At 36.9% G+C, this 15,480-nt stretch overlaps 1 protein-coding gene across 1 annotated transcript; it reads left to right on the top strand.

Annotated features, from left to right (window-relative positions):
* Positions 1-744: 744 nt before the first annotated feature.
* Positions 745-15,102, top strand: ppef2a (protein phosphatase with EF-hand domain 2a). Its single transcript, XM_067521773.1, has 15 exons — positions 745-1,504; positions 1,588-1,642; positions 1,731-1,906; positions 2,891-3,005; positions 3,373-3,419; positions 3,727-3,893; positions 4,027-4,063; positions 4,784-4,933; positions 5,026-5,361; positions 6,342-6,527; positions 6,700-6,842; positions 7,101-7,207; positions 7,899-8,065; positions 8,265-8,352; positions 9,270-15,102. Exons 1-15 carry the CDS (start codon positions 1,436-1,438, stop codon positions 9,545-9,547), a joined length of 2,121 nt encoding a protein of 706 aa, XP_067377874.1. The 5' UTR covers positions 745-1,435; the 3' UTR covers positions 9,548-15,102.
* The last annotated feature ends 378 nt before the right edge of the window (positions 15,103-15,480 follow it).

The following is a 15,480-nucleotide window of genomic DNA, read 5'->3' as shown; positions in this document are numbered from 1 at the left end:
TCAAAATATTAGTTTAAAGTGCTTTTTCTTAGAGTTGTGTAAAATTTGTCTCATAGTTTTTCATTCTTTTGGAAAATTTTGCTTGTAATTGTCATTAGTTGTAATTGTCGTGTTTCAGCAAAATAACAGCACAGGATGTTTCCTGCCTCTTCAGTTTTATAAATTCCATTATGTAAGCCTCTGTAGAATTCAGACAAAAACAGTCCTCTGATGCAGGATTGGCGTGAACCAGCAGATAACGAGATTAAAAGGGAACAAAGCTGCTGACACGAGTGAATTTCCACTATGTGAATGGACATGTTTTGAAGAGGCTGGTAATGTAATAGGAAATGTTCATGCAAGAGTTGTGGGTGTGTATCTGAATTAGTAAATATGTAGTCACATGTTCAATTAAATGTAGACATGATTAACAAAACGCCCATTTAAGGAGCTTATTTTCAAAATCATCTTGGACACAACTATAAACAAAAAAATAATAAAAAGTGTTCTGAATCTAGAAGAATAAAAAAATATTATGGCCACATGTTGAAGTTAATTTCAGTAAGTGATTTGGTGTTTTGAACAGGAACAGTCATGGGATGTGGTGTCTCAAAGTCCGACCAGTTCCACAGGCAATCTAAAAAAGGTAAAAGTATGATCCTTCATAAAACACAGGCAAATGCAGCGCTTTTAACCTCCTCCTCACAATTTAACTGCAGTCTATTAAGTTTATTATATTAACATGCCTGCATTTCTTATCTTTCTCTATTACTGCCTGCAGCTGTTACAAGTAAGCAACACCTGTCTTACATTGTTTGTTGTGTTGCTGTTGTTCCTATGATATAAACCTCACCATGGTCAGAATTGATGGAGTAGAGAAATCAAACGTCAAATTTAAGCAAAAAAATAAACAAAAGTTATAACTCAGGTAAAACTGAAGTGAAGCAATGTATAATGTTAATTGACAGTAGGAAAGTAGGGCGGCAACATGAAATTACTCTGCTTATTAGTTTGATCCGTAGATGTATTGTCTAGTAAAACTAAACAAAAAATATTAGGTTTACATGGATACTTTATTGATCCAGAGGGAAATTTAAGACAACCAAAAATGTGTGCAAACAAAATAACAGTTCCAGGGTCACCAGTACCAGCATGAGTCTAATGGATATTGTCAAAATATTAAACTGGATTAACAAATTATCTTAATACTAGGATTTTCCTCTTTTGTTTTGTAAGTTATGGTCTTTGAATGTTTCCGAGAGTAAGCAATATAACAGAATATCACAATATCTTTATTTTTTTATGTGTTGCAAACATATGTAAAATCATCAACGTGATTTAATAGAAATATTTATTTATATTTAATATTTTCTGAGTGCCTGTTGTCTCTGTCTCAGCTATAAAAGCTGCTGTTCTGATTCAGCGATGGTATCGTCAGTATGTAGCCCGCACAGAGATGAGGAGGAGATATACCTGGCACATTTTTCAATCCATCGAATACTCTGGAGAACAGGCTCAGATAAAGGTGAGAAACTACCAGAGATGATTTAAAGCTCAGTATGTTACTGGGTAAACTACAGTCTGAACTCCTCTCTCTTCACTGTGCAGCTTTATAATTTCCTCGGCTATCTCATGGACAATTTCACACCATCAAGCAATGAACGTAAGATTTCTACACTGATTCGAAGTTTGGATTCACGGATATCTGTTTGGCTTTTGCAAAACAGAATCTCTGAACTGTTATCTTCTAGGAAATTTGATCTCACACATCTTTAGAGAAAATGAAATATGTCGGGACACGGAGTGGGAGAGGTACTTCTGCTACAAGAACATCGAGGTCCCGGAGATTTACTCAGGACCTCATCTCACCTTCCCACTGACCGTGGAGCAGGCAGTCTGGCTGGTGGAGGCCTTCAGGAACAAAAAAGTAAGAGCACAACAATACATTACTTTTAACCAGCCTGTGACACCCATTAGTTTGGTTTCACTGTGCTCGGAGATGGGACATTATTTTACTCCCATCAGCATTGCACAGTGTACAGTAATCCCTACTCTGTTAATTCTAAATAGCATCGATAAATCATATAAGAGAAAACCTATTTTTAATTTATACAGATGCAAAAACAGAAAAATCTATGATTTGTGAAATTAAAGGAACAGTTATAGTGCACTAGTATAGGGGTTCTAAACCCTGGTTCTCAAGGCTCCCTGGTCTGCTTATTTTTTTATGTTTTTACCCCACCTGCTATCTTTCAGCTGCTGATTGATCATACACACCTCACCTAGGCAGTGGGTGGGTCAGGGAGCTAGAAAACAAGCAGGTTAGGGGGCTTGGTTACCAGGGTTTATAACTAGTTCACAATTTTTAAAGGTGTTTCTTTGAAGTGATTATTCAATGCTGTTGGATAATAATCAAATAACACACAAGTAAATATACTCAGATATTAAGTAAACTATTTCCATTGTATGTTACTTTTACTTCACTACAATTCAGTAAGCTTTGTTGATACTAAAGCAAATGTGATATTTACATTGTAGTTGATGGAAGACAAATGCACAACTTGCATCACTGGGCCCAACATGTGCTCTGCAATTGGATGAAACTAACAATAACACCATGCTTATATGTTTAAGAAGGAGTCGGCATTGTCTCCTCAACAAGATTTTCTGTATTAAGTAGAATTCCCAATCAAATGAAAGCTAACCAAGTTATAAAAGTGTTGCTAAATGGAAGTTAAGCATATAAAGTGTCCAAAAAGAAATCAGATATTACATTTTGTAATGTCTGTTTTCATCAGGTAGCAGCCAGAAAGCTGGTCATATCAGAATATCACAGCACTTATAAAACACTGTAGTTTGACTTCCTTTTCATGCCCAAAACTGACTTGCTAACCAGTGTCTCTCCCAGTAGCAGCTGCACTCACGCTATGTCCTCCAGCTCCTGCTAGAGACATGGAAACTGCTCAGATTGTTGCCAAACATCAACCGAGTTTCCACCTGCCACAGCAAAGAAATCACAGTTTGTGGTGAGCTTGATTGATTTGACCTTAGATTGAGAGAAATAGTATGGAAGTGATCAGCTTCTTAAACAGAGAAATAATTAGTAATTCATAGAAACTAATCAGCAATCTAGTCAGGTTTGTTGTAGAGGAGCTAATTGCCAAATAAAGAACAGGTGAAGGGGTTTATAAGAGGCAGTGCTGGTTCACATTTTTGTTGTAGCGCTGATTGAAACCCTTAAGGCACCACTACTGTACATTCATCTAACTACAGTTCAAGAGGAGTTATTTCAGAGCAAGAATCAATTGTTATAAAGCTTTATTCGTGTCCAGACAGAAATATAAATATTTTCTTTCAGTTTGTTGCTTTTTTAATAAAATGCCCTTTTTTCAGGTGATTTACATGGGCAACTGGAAGACCTGCTGCTGATTTTCTACAAGGTCCAATCTTTTACAATTACAAATTTTTAAAAACTGACTTAGAGCCACAACATTTTAAAAACAAATTATGAACTCAGTAGGGTTGTAAGTACTGCTAAAAAACAATGTCATCATTAAGTAATCTGTTGGCCATTTTTTTCTTTTAAATTATTATTTTTTTATGTAGTCGACTGTTAAGAAACTGTCACTGTGACATCATGAAACAAATGTTTTGTCCAACACCTCACTTTAAAAATAAAACCCTACAATTCTTACATTTGACAAGCTATAGTCAGGTAATGTTTGGTATACTTTCTTTACATTACAGAATGGCATGCCATCCTTGGAGAAACCCTACGTGTTTAACGGAGACTTTGTAGACCGAGGCAAAGACTCCATCGAGATCCTTCTCATTCTGTTTTCATTCCTGCTCGTTTATCCGAGTGACGTCTACCTCAACAGAGGGAATCACGAGGACCACATTGTCAACCTTAGGTAAAATGAAATTCAACACTGGTGGATTTAATCTCAGAACCACCTTTTCTAGTTTCCTGTTGTCCAGATTCACCAGGTGTAATCAAAAACCTCTATTTCTGAAAGTTCTCTTGTGTTTTTCTGGCTCACGTAGGTACGGCTTCACAAAGGAGGTGTTGAGTAAATACAAGGTGGGTTCGTATCATGTAAACCTAAATCCCCTTCTGATCCATGCAAGCGAGCCAACACGGCCACAATATGTGTTTATCCCTGCTATTTTTGCAGCAGCAACCTAAAATGGTCGCAATCACCTTGGTGTTTATTTTCCCAGTAAAACCGAATACTGTATAGCCGTTCTTTATTCCCAGCACAAATCTGGTCACTCCTCTTCACAGCTTTGATTCGACATCATTAAACCAGATAACTCTGTTGGCTTCTCATGAATCAGACCCAGAAAAGTGACCGCAAATCTATTTAGAAAATCTATTTTTTGGATATTGTGTTTTAATTCTATATGAATACCCCTGTTTAATAAATGGACACAATATGTTTGTTACAATAGTTTCTAAAATGATCTTGGTCCTTTTCCAAGAGATAAGTTTTCAAATTCTAAAGAGTTTGACAAGAGTTTTTCAAAGTAAGTCAAGTAAGAGTATTTCTTTGCTGTGGCTAATAACTAATCTATTAAATGATTTAGACGATGCTTTTACAGTTTTAAACCATTGTGTCATTAAGAAAGCTTTTAGACCCACTGCGTTATGAGAAAGTTGTAACCCTCAAAGAGAGAAAAGCACAAACCCAAATATAGCCTATAACATAAAACCATCAACTGCAGTAAAACTGATTTTTTTTATTTTTTTAAAACGAGGAGGATGATGAAAGTCACTTCCCAAGTGTGTGTTTCTGACCAGATGCATGGCAAACGGATCCTGAAGCTGCTGCAGAAGATTTTTAGCTGGTTGCCGTTAGCGACGGTGATCGATCAGAAGGTGCTGGTCCTCCACGGAGGGATCTCAGACACCACAGACCTAAATGTGCTCGCCAGAGTGGACAGACACAATGTGAATATATGCTGGATAAAATAGATTTTCATTTTTGGCCTTTTAGGAATCATTGGGATCTCCTGAATTTTGTGATCTCCTCTCTTTCCCAGTATATTTCAGCGCTGAGGCCTCCAAAAAAAAAAAACGCAAGCTCAACAGGGACATCTATTGACTCAGACATGGAAGAGGACATTTGGTCCTCTAACAGGGTCTTCCACCGTCGGGCCTCCCTCACTTTTCCCAAACCTATGGGAGCACGCAACAGCTTCCAGAACCGCTCGCTGCAGGACTTCTCCGACCGGATCAAAGTGAACAGGGAGGACAGCCTGGAGAGCCGCAGGAGGAGACAGTCCATGTTCAACCCAGCAGTCAATACCTCAGAAAAAGAGACATCTGTCTCGTTTGACTCTGTCAATAGTGACAGTGCTAGGGACGAGTGGAAACAGGTGATAAAGGAATAAAAAACTGATCTTTACTCAGATACTCGAGAATTGTATTATTATTGCTCCTAAAGATTGTTGGACCAACACTGTAAGTGACAAACATTATTTAATATACAGTAGGTGCTTTAAAAGCCAATAAGTTGTGATAAAGAAAAGGAAACTAAACCACTGTTGCAACCCAATGGGGCAAGAAGACTGTTTGCTGCAAGTTCGTTTCTGTGTGTTCTCAGGCCTTAAAGAACAACTACCAAAATTGTTTGGGACCTTGTTGTTCAGAAAAGAAGTTATTTTTGTCAGAGGTCATGGATTTTGTCACTTGGCGCAGTTTCAATGGATTAAATCTCTCCTGAGTCACGACCTGATAAAGGCTTACTTTAGAAATCATCACTCACCTTAGAGGAGGTGCTGTGGACCTTAACTTGTTGTAATCCAACATGTCATTAATCCCTCTGCCATGAGGTCAATCTACTTTTCAGACTGCCACCACCTTAAGGACTGTCTGATGTCCACAGTATGTTGCCTCATGGGGGCTCAAGTCTAAGCCTGCTCAATCACTGTAAATAGTGATGCTTTGAGGTGTTTGTATGCACTGAAGCAGTGGAAACAGAAGTAAGAGCAGGAGAAAGTTTCCTATGATCTTTGATTAGCATGTTAGCCTCAAGCATAAAGTAAAGCAGATTTTAGCAGGTATTTGATAGGACATCTCGAAATAGTGGACACACAAGTTTTATTATAGTGTTAAGTGTAAATTAAAAGGATCACAAAGCTGCTTTTTTAAATTATTTTATTTGTGTTTGCAGTCTACAGTGCCTATAAAAAGAACTATTTGCCTGTGAGGATTTCCTTGAGTTCCTTTTAAAGGGGGTTAATATTTATTATATCCTTTATTTTAATTTGATCAGATAGATTTGTGCCACTTCAGCTGTAATAGAAAAACAAAACAAACTTTACCCAAGTCAAAAGTCATTTCTGTGTGCCTCCAGATCCTGGACCTGCTGTGGAGTGACCCAATGACTCAGGATGGCTGCATACCCAACGAGGTGCGGGGTGGAGGCTGCTACTGGGGCCCTGATGTCACAGAGGACTTTCTAAGCAGACACAACCTACAGCTCCTCATCCGCTCCCATGAGTGTAAACAGGATGGGTATGAGTTCTGCCACAACCGTAAGGTGAATTTAGATTCTGATGGCCCACAGAGACTCTCACAGTTTAGTAATCTTCCACATAAATACATGAGTGTGAGAAAAGGTTTGCAGATGTGTCATACCTACATACTTTGTCTTGTTCATCGCTGAGGAGGCTTAAAAATGCACTAAAACATGAAGTCTTTATTTGTCTTAGGTTCTGACCCTGTTCTCTGCTTCCAATTACTATGATGTGGGAAGCAACAGGGGGGCCTACGTCAAGCTGGGTCCAGACCTTGTGCCTTATGTGATTCAGTACCAGGCCAGCAGCATGACCAGAGAGCTCACTGTAAGACAAAGGTAAAAAAAAAAAAAAAAAACTACCAGAAAAGTCTTCATCCGAACTGTAAATCATTCCACCTGATCTGCAAATACATTATCTGATCACTTTTTACAACTTACCAGTTAATCAGTTGCTGGTTTGAAGCATTGCTTTACTTTATGTAAAAATAATTTGAATTTACTTTGTGTATTTTATATAGATTTACTTGCTTACTGTTTCCTGGCTGCTTTGAATGTGCCTTTAATTCGGTTCTTTGTCTGTTATCCTGTCTGCAGTGTTGGAAGGACTGAGCGCTCGGCACTCAAAGTCCTACGAGAGCAGTTGTTTGCGCACAAATCTGACCTCATATGTGCCTTCAGAAAGTTTGACAGTGAGAACACAGGTGTGTGACGTATGTTTCATGAACCACTTTAGCCCTCAGCAGATCAAGTGTAATTTTATTACAGACCTTACATAAACCTCTCTCTTTCTCATGGTTCCCAAAGGACAGTGTCTATGTCTAGCTAGGGAGAAATGTGAGTCGACATCTTTGTTTCGGTGTGGAACATCATAATCCCTATTCAGTAAAAAAACAACAGGACTAACCTACTCCCAGATCCATGGACAGTTTCACAGAAGCATGAAATATTCGAAACTGAACTATTACAGTGATTTATCTTCTTGCAACCCTGTTTTAAAATCTTTAAATGATAATCAGGTGTGTGTGAGTATCGGACACAGTGTAGCAGGGTACTGTAGCAGTTTGACATCATCTCTAGGTTCAGTAATGAGATGCATCTGCATTACAACAATGGTATTATAATAATGATAATAACAATAATATTGCATAGTGTAAATATGAGGTAGTGTTTAATATTTAAAAACCGTGTCTGATAATATTAATTAGCATGATATTTGGAGTTTTAATTGCCATGAGGATGTTCTGTGAGGAAGCGAAGCAATCAGAGAGAAAAAAGATGCTACAGTCTAACAATAATTAGGCTTAAATCTGATGTTTTGAAACTAGCCACCCTACAATTTTTCTGTAGCAGATCACAAAGAAAATAACGTTTTTGTTATTGTCCGGTTATCAGGTCTTGTGTCTCTGAACAACTGGGCCTTTGCAGTGGAGAGTGTGATGCACCTCGATCTGCCCTGGAGGATGATGCGTTCGCAGCTGGTCACCTGCAAAACCAGTGACGGCATGATTGACTACCAGGACTGGTTCAACCAGCTCGCAATCAAAAGGCCCAACACAGATGTAAGGAAGCGAGAATGGATGATGGTTGCAGAAATACTAATGTGGGATTGTTACCTTTCGAATAAATATTGCTTATACAGTATTTTTGGAGAATGAGGGAGATATGAGCGAACGATTAAGAGAGATTCTAACTTCTATTGTGTTGCTAAATATTCGCCACTAGGACATCTCACTTTGTTTTACCGTTCTCATCCTGCAGCACATTGACCAGAGTCTGCTTGAGACATTGTATCGGCACCGCTCCACCTTGGAGACAATCTTCAGGATTGTAGACACAGACAACTCAGGTAAAATGAGTTGCATATCAGCTGGGAACATTGTGCACACTATTAATCAGCAGTATGTTCTGTTTCTTTTAAGGCTAAAATCCAGCTAAAATGTTTTTTGGCAAACAAATCAAGACATGAAATCAGATAAAAATGTATCTCTATGTTAGAAATAGAAATTCAGAGAAATATTATATTTTACCACCAGTGACCCAGAAATCAGTACAATAAAAAACATTTTGTAACCACATATAGAGATTATACAGGGAAAACTGTTTTATTTGCAAATAGCAGCAAAGTTTGTTGTAGAAGAAATTGTGCTCACCATTAATAAGACTAATAAGATCATAACAATTTAAAAAAGAATAGATGTCATGAAGATTAAAGGGGCACTCCAAAAAATTTACTTCTAAAATAGTGGCCCTTTAATCCTTATGACATTACAAACCAACTTGTATTTTACTAACTTAATTTTACATGAATGGAGTTTCTTAGGACCATAAAGGGAGCGTGGCGTTAATTATTTTGTCATTAAATCTTTTGAAGGCCAGAAAGCTGTTTTTTTCCATCAAGCTTCAATAATGCCTCAGTCATTCTTCATCAACTGGAAAATAAAACAGCCTTATGATCAACAACTTAGAGCACTGACTCACAGACGTAATCTCATAAAAGACAGTTTGGTTCAGCATAAAGTGTGTCAGGGCTTTTTAAAGGGTTTGTTGTGTCAACATAGAGATGTTTACTGAGTTCACTTCTCTACAGCATTCAAAATAGGCCACAGCCGGTCACGGTTTTAATCGTCCCAGATGAGGATTAACCCACTGATCTACTATTTCTATCCCTCTGAAAACCACACACAGTGACACAGTGACACACACATTTTCCTCCATCAGCATCCACCTGTTTCAGCTTTTTGGGTTTAACCTCCTCTCCCGCAGGCTTCATCACCATTGAGGATTTTCGGCAGACCTGGAAGCTGCTGAGCGTCTACTTGAAGATGGAGATCACAGACGAGGCCATCTCTGACCTAGCCATCACCATCGACAGCAACAAGGACGGCAGCATTGACATTGATGAGTTCATGGAGGCCTTCCGCCTCACGGACAAGAAGAGCCGACTGGAACGAGGACGCAGCATGTTCATGGGCACCACCTCTGAGCTCACCAAGCTGGAGGGAGATCCCAGTGTTTTAGCAGAGATTGGGAGGGAGGAATAAAAACGGAGAGCGACCCCAGCTCAGATTCTTGTGCAGCCAGGCACAGAAGGGGCAGGTGGGGAGACGCAGCCAATGCAAGCAGCTTTAATGACGCACTTTAAGACGTAGGATGAAGCTGAGCGAGAGCTGCGTGGATCACACGGGATTAGGAGGAAGGTTAGAGTTCAGGGTTTTTGACAGCAACTGCTCATTTTGTTTTATTGATCGAAGAAGTGTGGGCGAGCTAAAGCTGCATGAACAAGAAGTGATATATAGTTAGAAACTACACAGACACAAAAAGGTATCATGCTTAGGCTTCATGAGTATTAAAATACCATTATTAGATATTGTGATCACAGCTCTTATAAGGAGTTTTATATTTTTATCTAAATTCATCATTATTTTTACAGCTTATGTAAATAATTTCAATATTAAAAGAGTAACAGCTGCACCCTGACTCCAGATGTTTTTAAACGTACGTTTTAATTCCCACTGGTGTTTCATCAAGTCGTAATGTTTATCATTATTGACTAATCTGTTGATGATTTTTGCAATTACTTGATTAGATTCCTAATTTATAACTTCTCTCAATAAAAATTCAAAAATTGAAAAATTCAATTTAGCATCATGTTAAGACAAATTAGGTAGTGTTTAAATTTATGACTCTAACAAGACTTTTCATTTTTATCCCAAGAGCATGAACAAATGAATCAGTTATTAGAATAGTTAATCTATGCTCTGTCAAAAAGTACATAACATAAAGGGAAAAGTAAAAATTATTTTTAAAGGAACTCTTTTCCTCAGACTGAAAACCACAAAATCTTCACACTTGTGACATCTACCTCATTTTCCAAAATAGGAAATGTTTTAGTAATTTCCTGTATTTGAGTCTTCTCTATTTTAAACGTCTCTGAGTCAGTGTGCAGGTCATACTCTGTTCATCAATTTCTAGTAGCTTAGTTTTTTTCCCTCTGTGTAACTACACTCATTTTAAAGAATTCAAAAATACTAAAAACTACTAATCTATAACAATAATTGTGCAGCTCATCATTACTAAATACTTGCAACTAAATGTTGCTGGTGCCTTAGCAGCTGAAACTTTTTAACTTCTTGAGATGACATAAGTCATGGAAACACTGATGACGTTTTGTGTCAGCTGCCATTGAAGTAATGGGGTCCCTCTTTGTCTCAGGTGGGATACGAACCCTTGTCCAGAACCGAGAACTCACATTTTAATGAAACTAATGCTTAGAATAATACGTGTACCTTCAAAATTGTGCTTTAAGGCCCAGAACTGTCATCATGTTTTACTGGAGTAATTTGATATTTTGAGAAATGCACTTGTATTGCAGTGAGTTAAATCTGTACAGGTTCATTGTGAAGACACATGTAGCAGCTAGTTAGCTTAGCCTAGCTTAGCTTAGCTTAATGTATGAGCAGAAATAAAGGCAAACAGCCAGTGTTTTTTACATGGTAACATGTTCAGTAGTACATACAAAACAAGAAGCTGGTAAGCAGATTATTTTGCCCTGTTTGTAGTCTGTATGCTAAGCTAAGCAAAGCTAACTGCCAGCTAATAACCAAACTGTCTTGATTCTTTTAAGACACTTAGATTAAATAAAGGTACATTTTATCCGTTTGAATTAGATCTGACAGAGTTTGACATCCTTTACAAAAGCAAACGAGACATGAAAAGTTAAAATCAGTGTACTTCTTTGCAGTTTTGTTGTGTGTAAAATATGGGTATTTTATTGCAGGTTTTTTTTTAGCATGCTGTATTTACTGTGAATAAATCTGTCAAAATTCACTTGTGTGGATGTTTCAGGTAAAATTCATTCAAGGGTTTGAACAATTTAAAAACTGACAGCTGTCCAATAATGATGATTATGGAGGGAATTATAACTCATTTGTATGAGTGTAGCTTTGCTGAAAACACAGACCACTGATCTTTAAACCCTAACATTTCTTCCTATACAAGTTTTCCGCACTCAAAAGTGACATTGCCTATTTTGTCTCGTCAATAGCTTAAATTGTGTTTTCTAAAATGTTGTGTTTGCACCTCAGGGCCACAGTAACAAAACCCCTATTATCTTCTCTGTTAAGATCATTTTTAAAGCTGGAACAAGTAACGTGTGTTTTTATCAACTAAATTAGTTGTTGATAATTGTGTTTTTCCAGACGTCCCTTCTGATCAATCGGGTTGGTTTTCAGATTCACCAGCAGAGGGTACAAAAGTGCATAAACACAACTGTCAGACAACAAGAAGCAGGTGGGGGAAATTTTCAGATCCTAGTAAGTAAAGTAAAAATACCATTACTACTTAGTTAATTTCCATTATTAAAAGTGTTTTATCTTTTAATCAACCTTTTTGACACATGGAACATGTAAGTGAGATCTTCTTTAGAAACGTCACCTTCCCCCAACTGCATCTTTTCACACCCAGCCTCCACCCCCATCACCATCAATCACACACTGGTGAAATCTAGAACACGAGAAGCACACAGTTAGACCTAGTGTTCTAGTGGAGAGGGCACGAATTGTTCACTGTCTGCAGGTGGTCTTAGCTGTGAGGCTTCTAATGAAGATATGTTCAGCTTCTTAGAGCTTCACAGTGTCAGATTTAGCATAAACTGAAAGCCTGAGTATACTTCATAATGCAATTTTAATTAAGCTGTGTCTATTCATGGAATGAGTATTCAGTGAGTTGTGAGGGCACCTATGCTTTAATAGCATAATATTTCAAAATTATAACAGTTTTTACAGGAAATTAGCCAGGACACCAGTAGAAAATGGTAAAAAAAAAAAGGTCTTCACTTTAGATAAAGTTTCATCAGGCCTGTGTGCTCTGCATGTGTGATGTGGTAAATAACTAAGTACATTTGCTCAAGTACTGTATTTGATGTATTATTTTGAGATATTTTGTAAAACAGCTCTGGGCTAAACCTTCCCATTGTCATCAACAACATAGAGTTTAATAGTCTTTAAAAGTTTCTGTTTCTTATAGAGTACATGCATGTAGTTAGTAAGTAAAAAGTAAAATAAAAAAACAATACTACAGTTATACACTGTTGATGATGTTCTACATGTAAAATATTACTGAAGTTGAAGTACAAATGTATTAGATCATAGAATACTTCAAATAACAAAATCAAGTGTTCTTAATAAGAAAAAGGCTTTTATCACATTGATTAGATTAGATTGAGTCACATTAGATTATAACTATTGATACATTCATGTGTCTATGTTGCAATCTGGTAGCGATGGAAATGATTTAAAAAACTATATTCAGTGGTTTGATGAAGATCTTAATTACTTTAAATACTGCTGTGTAGCTTTAGAAATTCACATCAGGAATCAAAGTCTGGTGAATATGTAGCATTTCTTATTACTCTGAATCTGAAATGTCCCTACAGTATAAAATGAGCTGTAATAAAATTATATTGCCTCTGAAAATGAGTAACATAGAAGTACCAAAAAGTGGAAAAACTCCGGTAGAAACATAAGTAATGTAAACAAAATGTAAGTAGATGTAGTTTACTTACTTAATGTTACTTTCCACCACAGTATTTACATATACTTGCGCTTTTAAGTATTGAGTGATGTTGCTTGACTGTTTTTTTCTGTTGTAATATTGTGTATTATTAATGTTTGCTGTTTTCTTTCATTCTGCATGATGTGTCCGCTATGTTGACAGTGCTTTCACCATCACTTTATCTTGCGTTCTTAATAATTTGAGGGCTTATTAATGTTAATGAATCCTACATTTCTTTAGATTTGTGTCATTTTCCTTGTGTTCTTTTGCTTACTACTGTTAAAGACACAAAATGAGAAGTTGTGGTGGGTGTGTGCAGTTTAAATATTGCTTAACAAACATCAATAAAAAAAAAACGCAACAGTTGCAAGCGAATGAATTAGGCAATCAGCAGAAGTGACTTGCAGTGTCAGCAGCCTATGACACCACGTGTTAATAAAGCTGAAGGAGAATGTACGTATGTGTTGACGTCTGCAGACCGTGACATGATCATCTCAAGGCCAGAAACATACAAGTAGTTCAGACACACAGAACACAACTCCCCCGAGGCTACCAGGTGGAATAGTGAACAGAAAGTTGACACTGTGTACACATGTGTGCCCTTGTGAGTTTTGGGTTTATCACTGAATGAACTGAATAGTGTGACCTCGCATAGTCCCTGAAAACCTGTACAAACCTGTTCAGATGTAGGTCTCACATGTGGGGGAAATGGAGGGTTTTCCCGGAGTTTATTAAATGTTTTTGCAAAAACGACTCTGGCAAAACTCCTTTCTCTTTAATCGTTGTGTGTTTATCCAGATGTTCACAAGAAAAACAAATGAAACAGCTTTGACTCAGGAATAAGGTCTATTACCAAATGCTTTTTTCGGAAGCATTGTCAAGACTGTGTGTAATTCGATATACATATCTATTAAGTAAAAGTACAAAACAGCAGTCTAAACGTGCTCCATTACGTACATGTCCTGCATTCAAAACCCTATTTACTGAAGTAAGAAAAGGACAGGTTCTTATCACAATATGAGCAGCATTTAACTGTCATGGGGTTGAACTCTTTCAATGGGTCACAAGACAAATGTACAGGGTCATCAGATTGAAAGAACATAGTTCTGCTAAATTTATTTTTTGTATTTTGCAGGGAAATATTCCCATTCCTATTCAGAATAGTCATTTAAATGAAATTATATTTTATATATATAGTTTTACCATACCTTAAGTTTGTGACTTTTAGATTTATGCTTAACTTACATACGTTCCATTTATACCCTGACATTTAGCCTTTTTACAAATACCTAGTTCCATTTTAATATGCATGCACATCTGGAAAAACCTAGCTGGATTTCTTAACTAATTGCAACACAGTAAAAAAATATCCCCTAGCTGTAGTAAAGTCCATGTCAGTCCCTCCAGGATTTTGTGATGTTGCAACAATTAGTTCCACTAATCCCTTGATTTTGATGCAGCCTTGCAACTTTAAAATATGATAGAAACAAAGCAATGAGCATCAAAATTTGTTTAGAAAAGCTGTCACAAAAAATCAAGCATTCTAGGCCACAACTATCACAAAAAGGTTTGAAATCGTGGAGGCAGTAAGTTTAGATACCCTCAATTATTTTTTGGACAGTACAGTACACTATTTGTGTACTTTAACATTTCTGTACTTACTCACAGAAACATTAAGTCTTTGTCCCACTACTGTTTATTTAATCACAGTTTGAAGGAGATTTCAAAATCAAGACTGTGTTTAATCAGACTTTTATAAATAGATGATGAAAGCCAGTTACATGTTCACATAAGGAAGTAATAAAAGGTAAGAATCTGAATTTATAAGCAACTTCATGATAAAGAACATTTAAATTTGTACCTAGTGGTACTACACTTTGTATTTTCTTTTCCCCAAGCGGTAGTTGAGAAAACTGACACCTCTCATTTACAACTACTGCGAGGTGCTGGTTAGCTTAGCATTAAAACTGGTAATGAGAATAAATCAGTTGATGCAAGTGGCAACAAAATCCAGCTTCCAGCACCTCTGAAGTTCACTAATTAACATGTTACACCTCTAATTCTTTGTACAAACCAATAGATGAGGATTATCTTCATGCTAAGCTAACAAATACTGGCTATAGCCTATAGCTATTTAAGACAAACAGTTGGTTGCAAAAGATAGCATTCCTTCTTAATTAATCAAAATTTAACTGATGACAGAACATTTGTACCAGATAAATGTGTGAAATAGTATGTTGATTAAAGAAAAAAAAAAATCCAATTCAAAATAAGGGGCTACAAATTTTGCACCCAACTGTACCGTCAGATTTATCAGAATTTTTCTGGATTCCTGATACAAAAGCAAATGTGCATACATTTCAGCACTTCACTAAACATTCTTGCAAATACTAGTTAAGCTGTTTTAAATCTCAGTTTAAAT

Source organism: Channa argus, chromosome 11 (assembly GCF_033026475.1).
Source record: "Channa argus isolate prfri chromosome 11, Channa argus male v1.0, whole genome shotgun sequence".
In the NCBI taxonomy this organism is placed as follows: Eukaryota; Metazoa; Chordata; class Actinopteri; order Anabantiformes; family Channidae; genus Channa; species Channa argus.
Note: the sequence above shows the minus strand (reverse complement) of the source record. Positions and strands in the feature narration are given on the sequence as shown.

What these genes read in the sequence shown, in the direction of transcription:
- ppef2a (XM_067521773.1), top strand. Translation starts at nt 1,436, where the DNA reads ATGAGGAGGAGATATACCTGGCACATTTTTCAATCCATCGAATACTCT. An exon ending in AGGCCTTCAGGAACAAAAAA is followed by an intron (nt 1,907 to 2,890) that starts GTAAGAGCACAA and finishes CTCTCCCAGTAG; the next exon opens with CAGCTGCACTCACGCTATGT. An exon ending in TGCTGCTGATTTTCTACAAG is followed by an intron (nt 3,420 to 3,726) that starts GTCCAATCTTTT and finishes TTTACATTACAG; the next exon opens with AATGGCATGCCATCCTTGGA.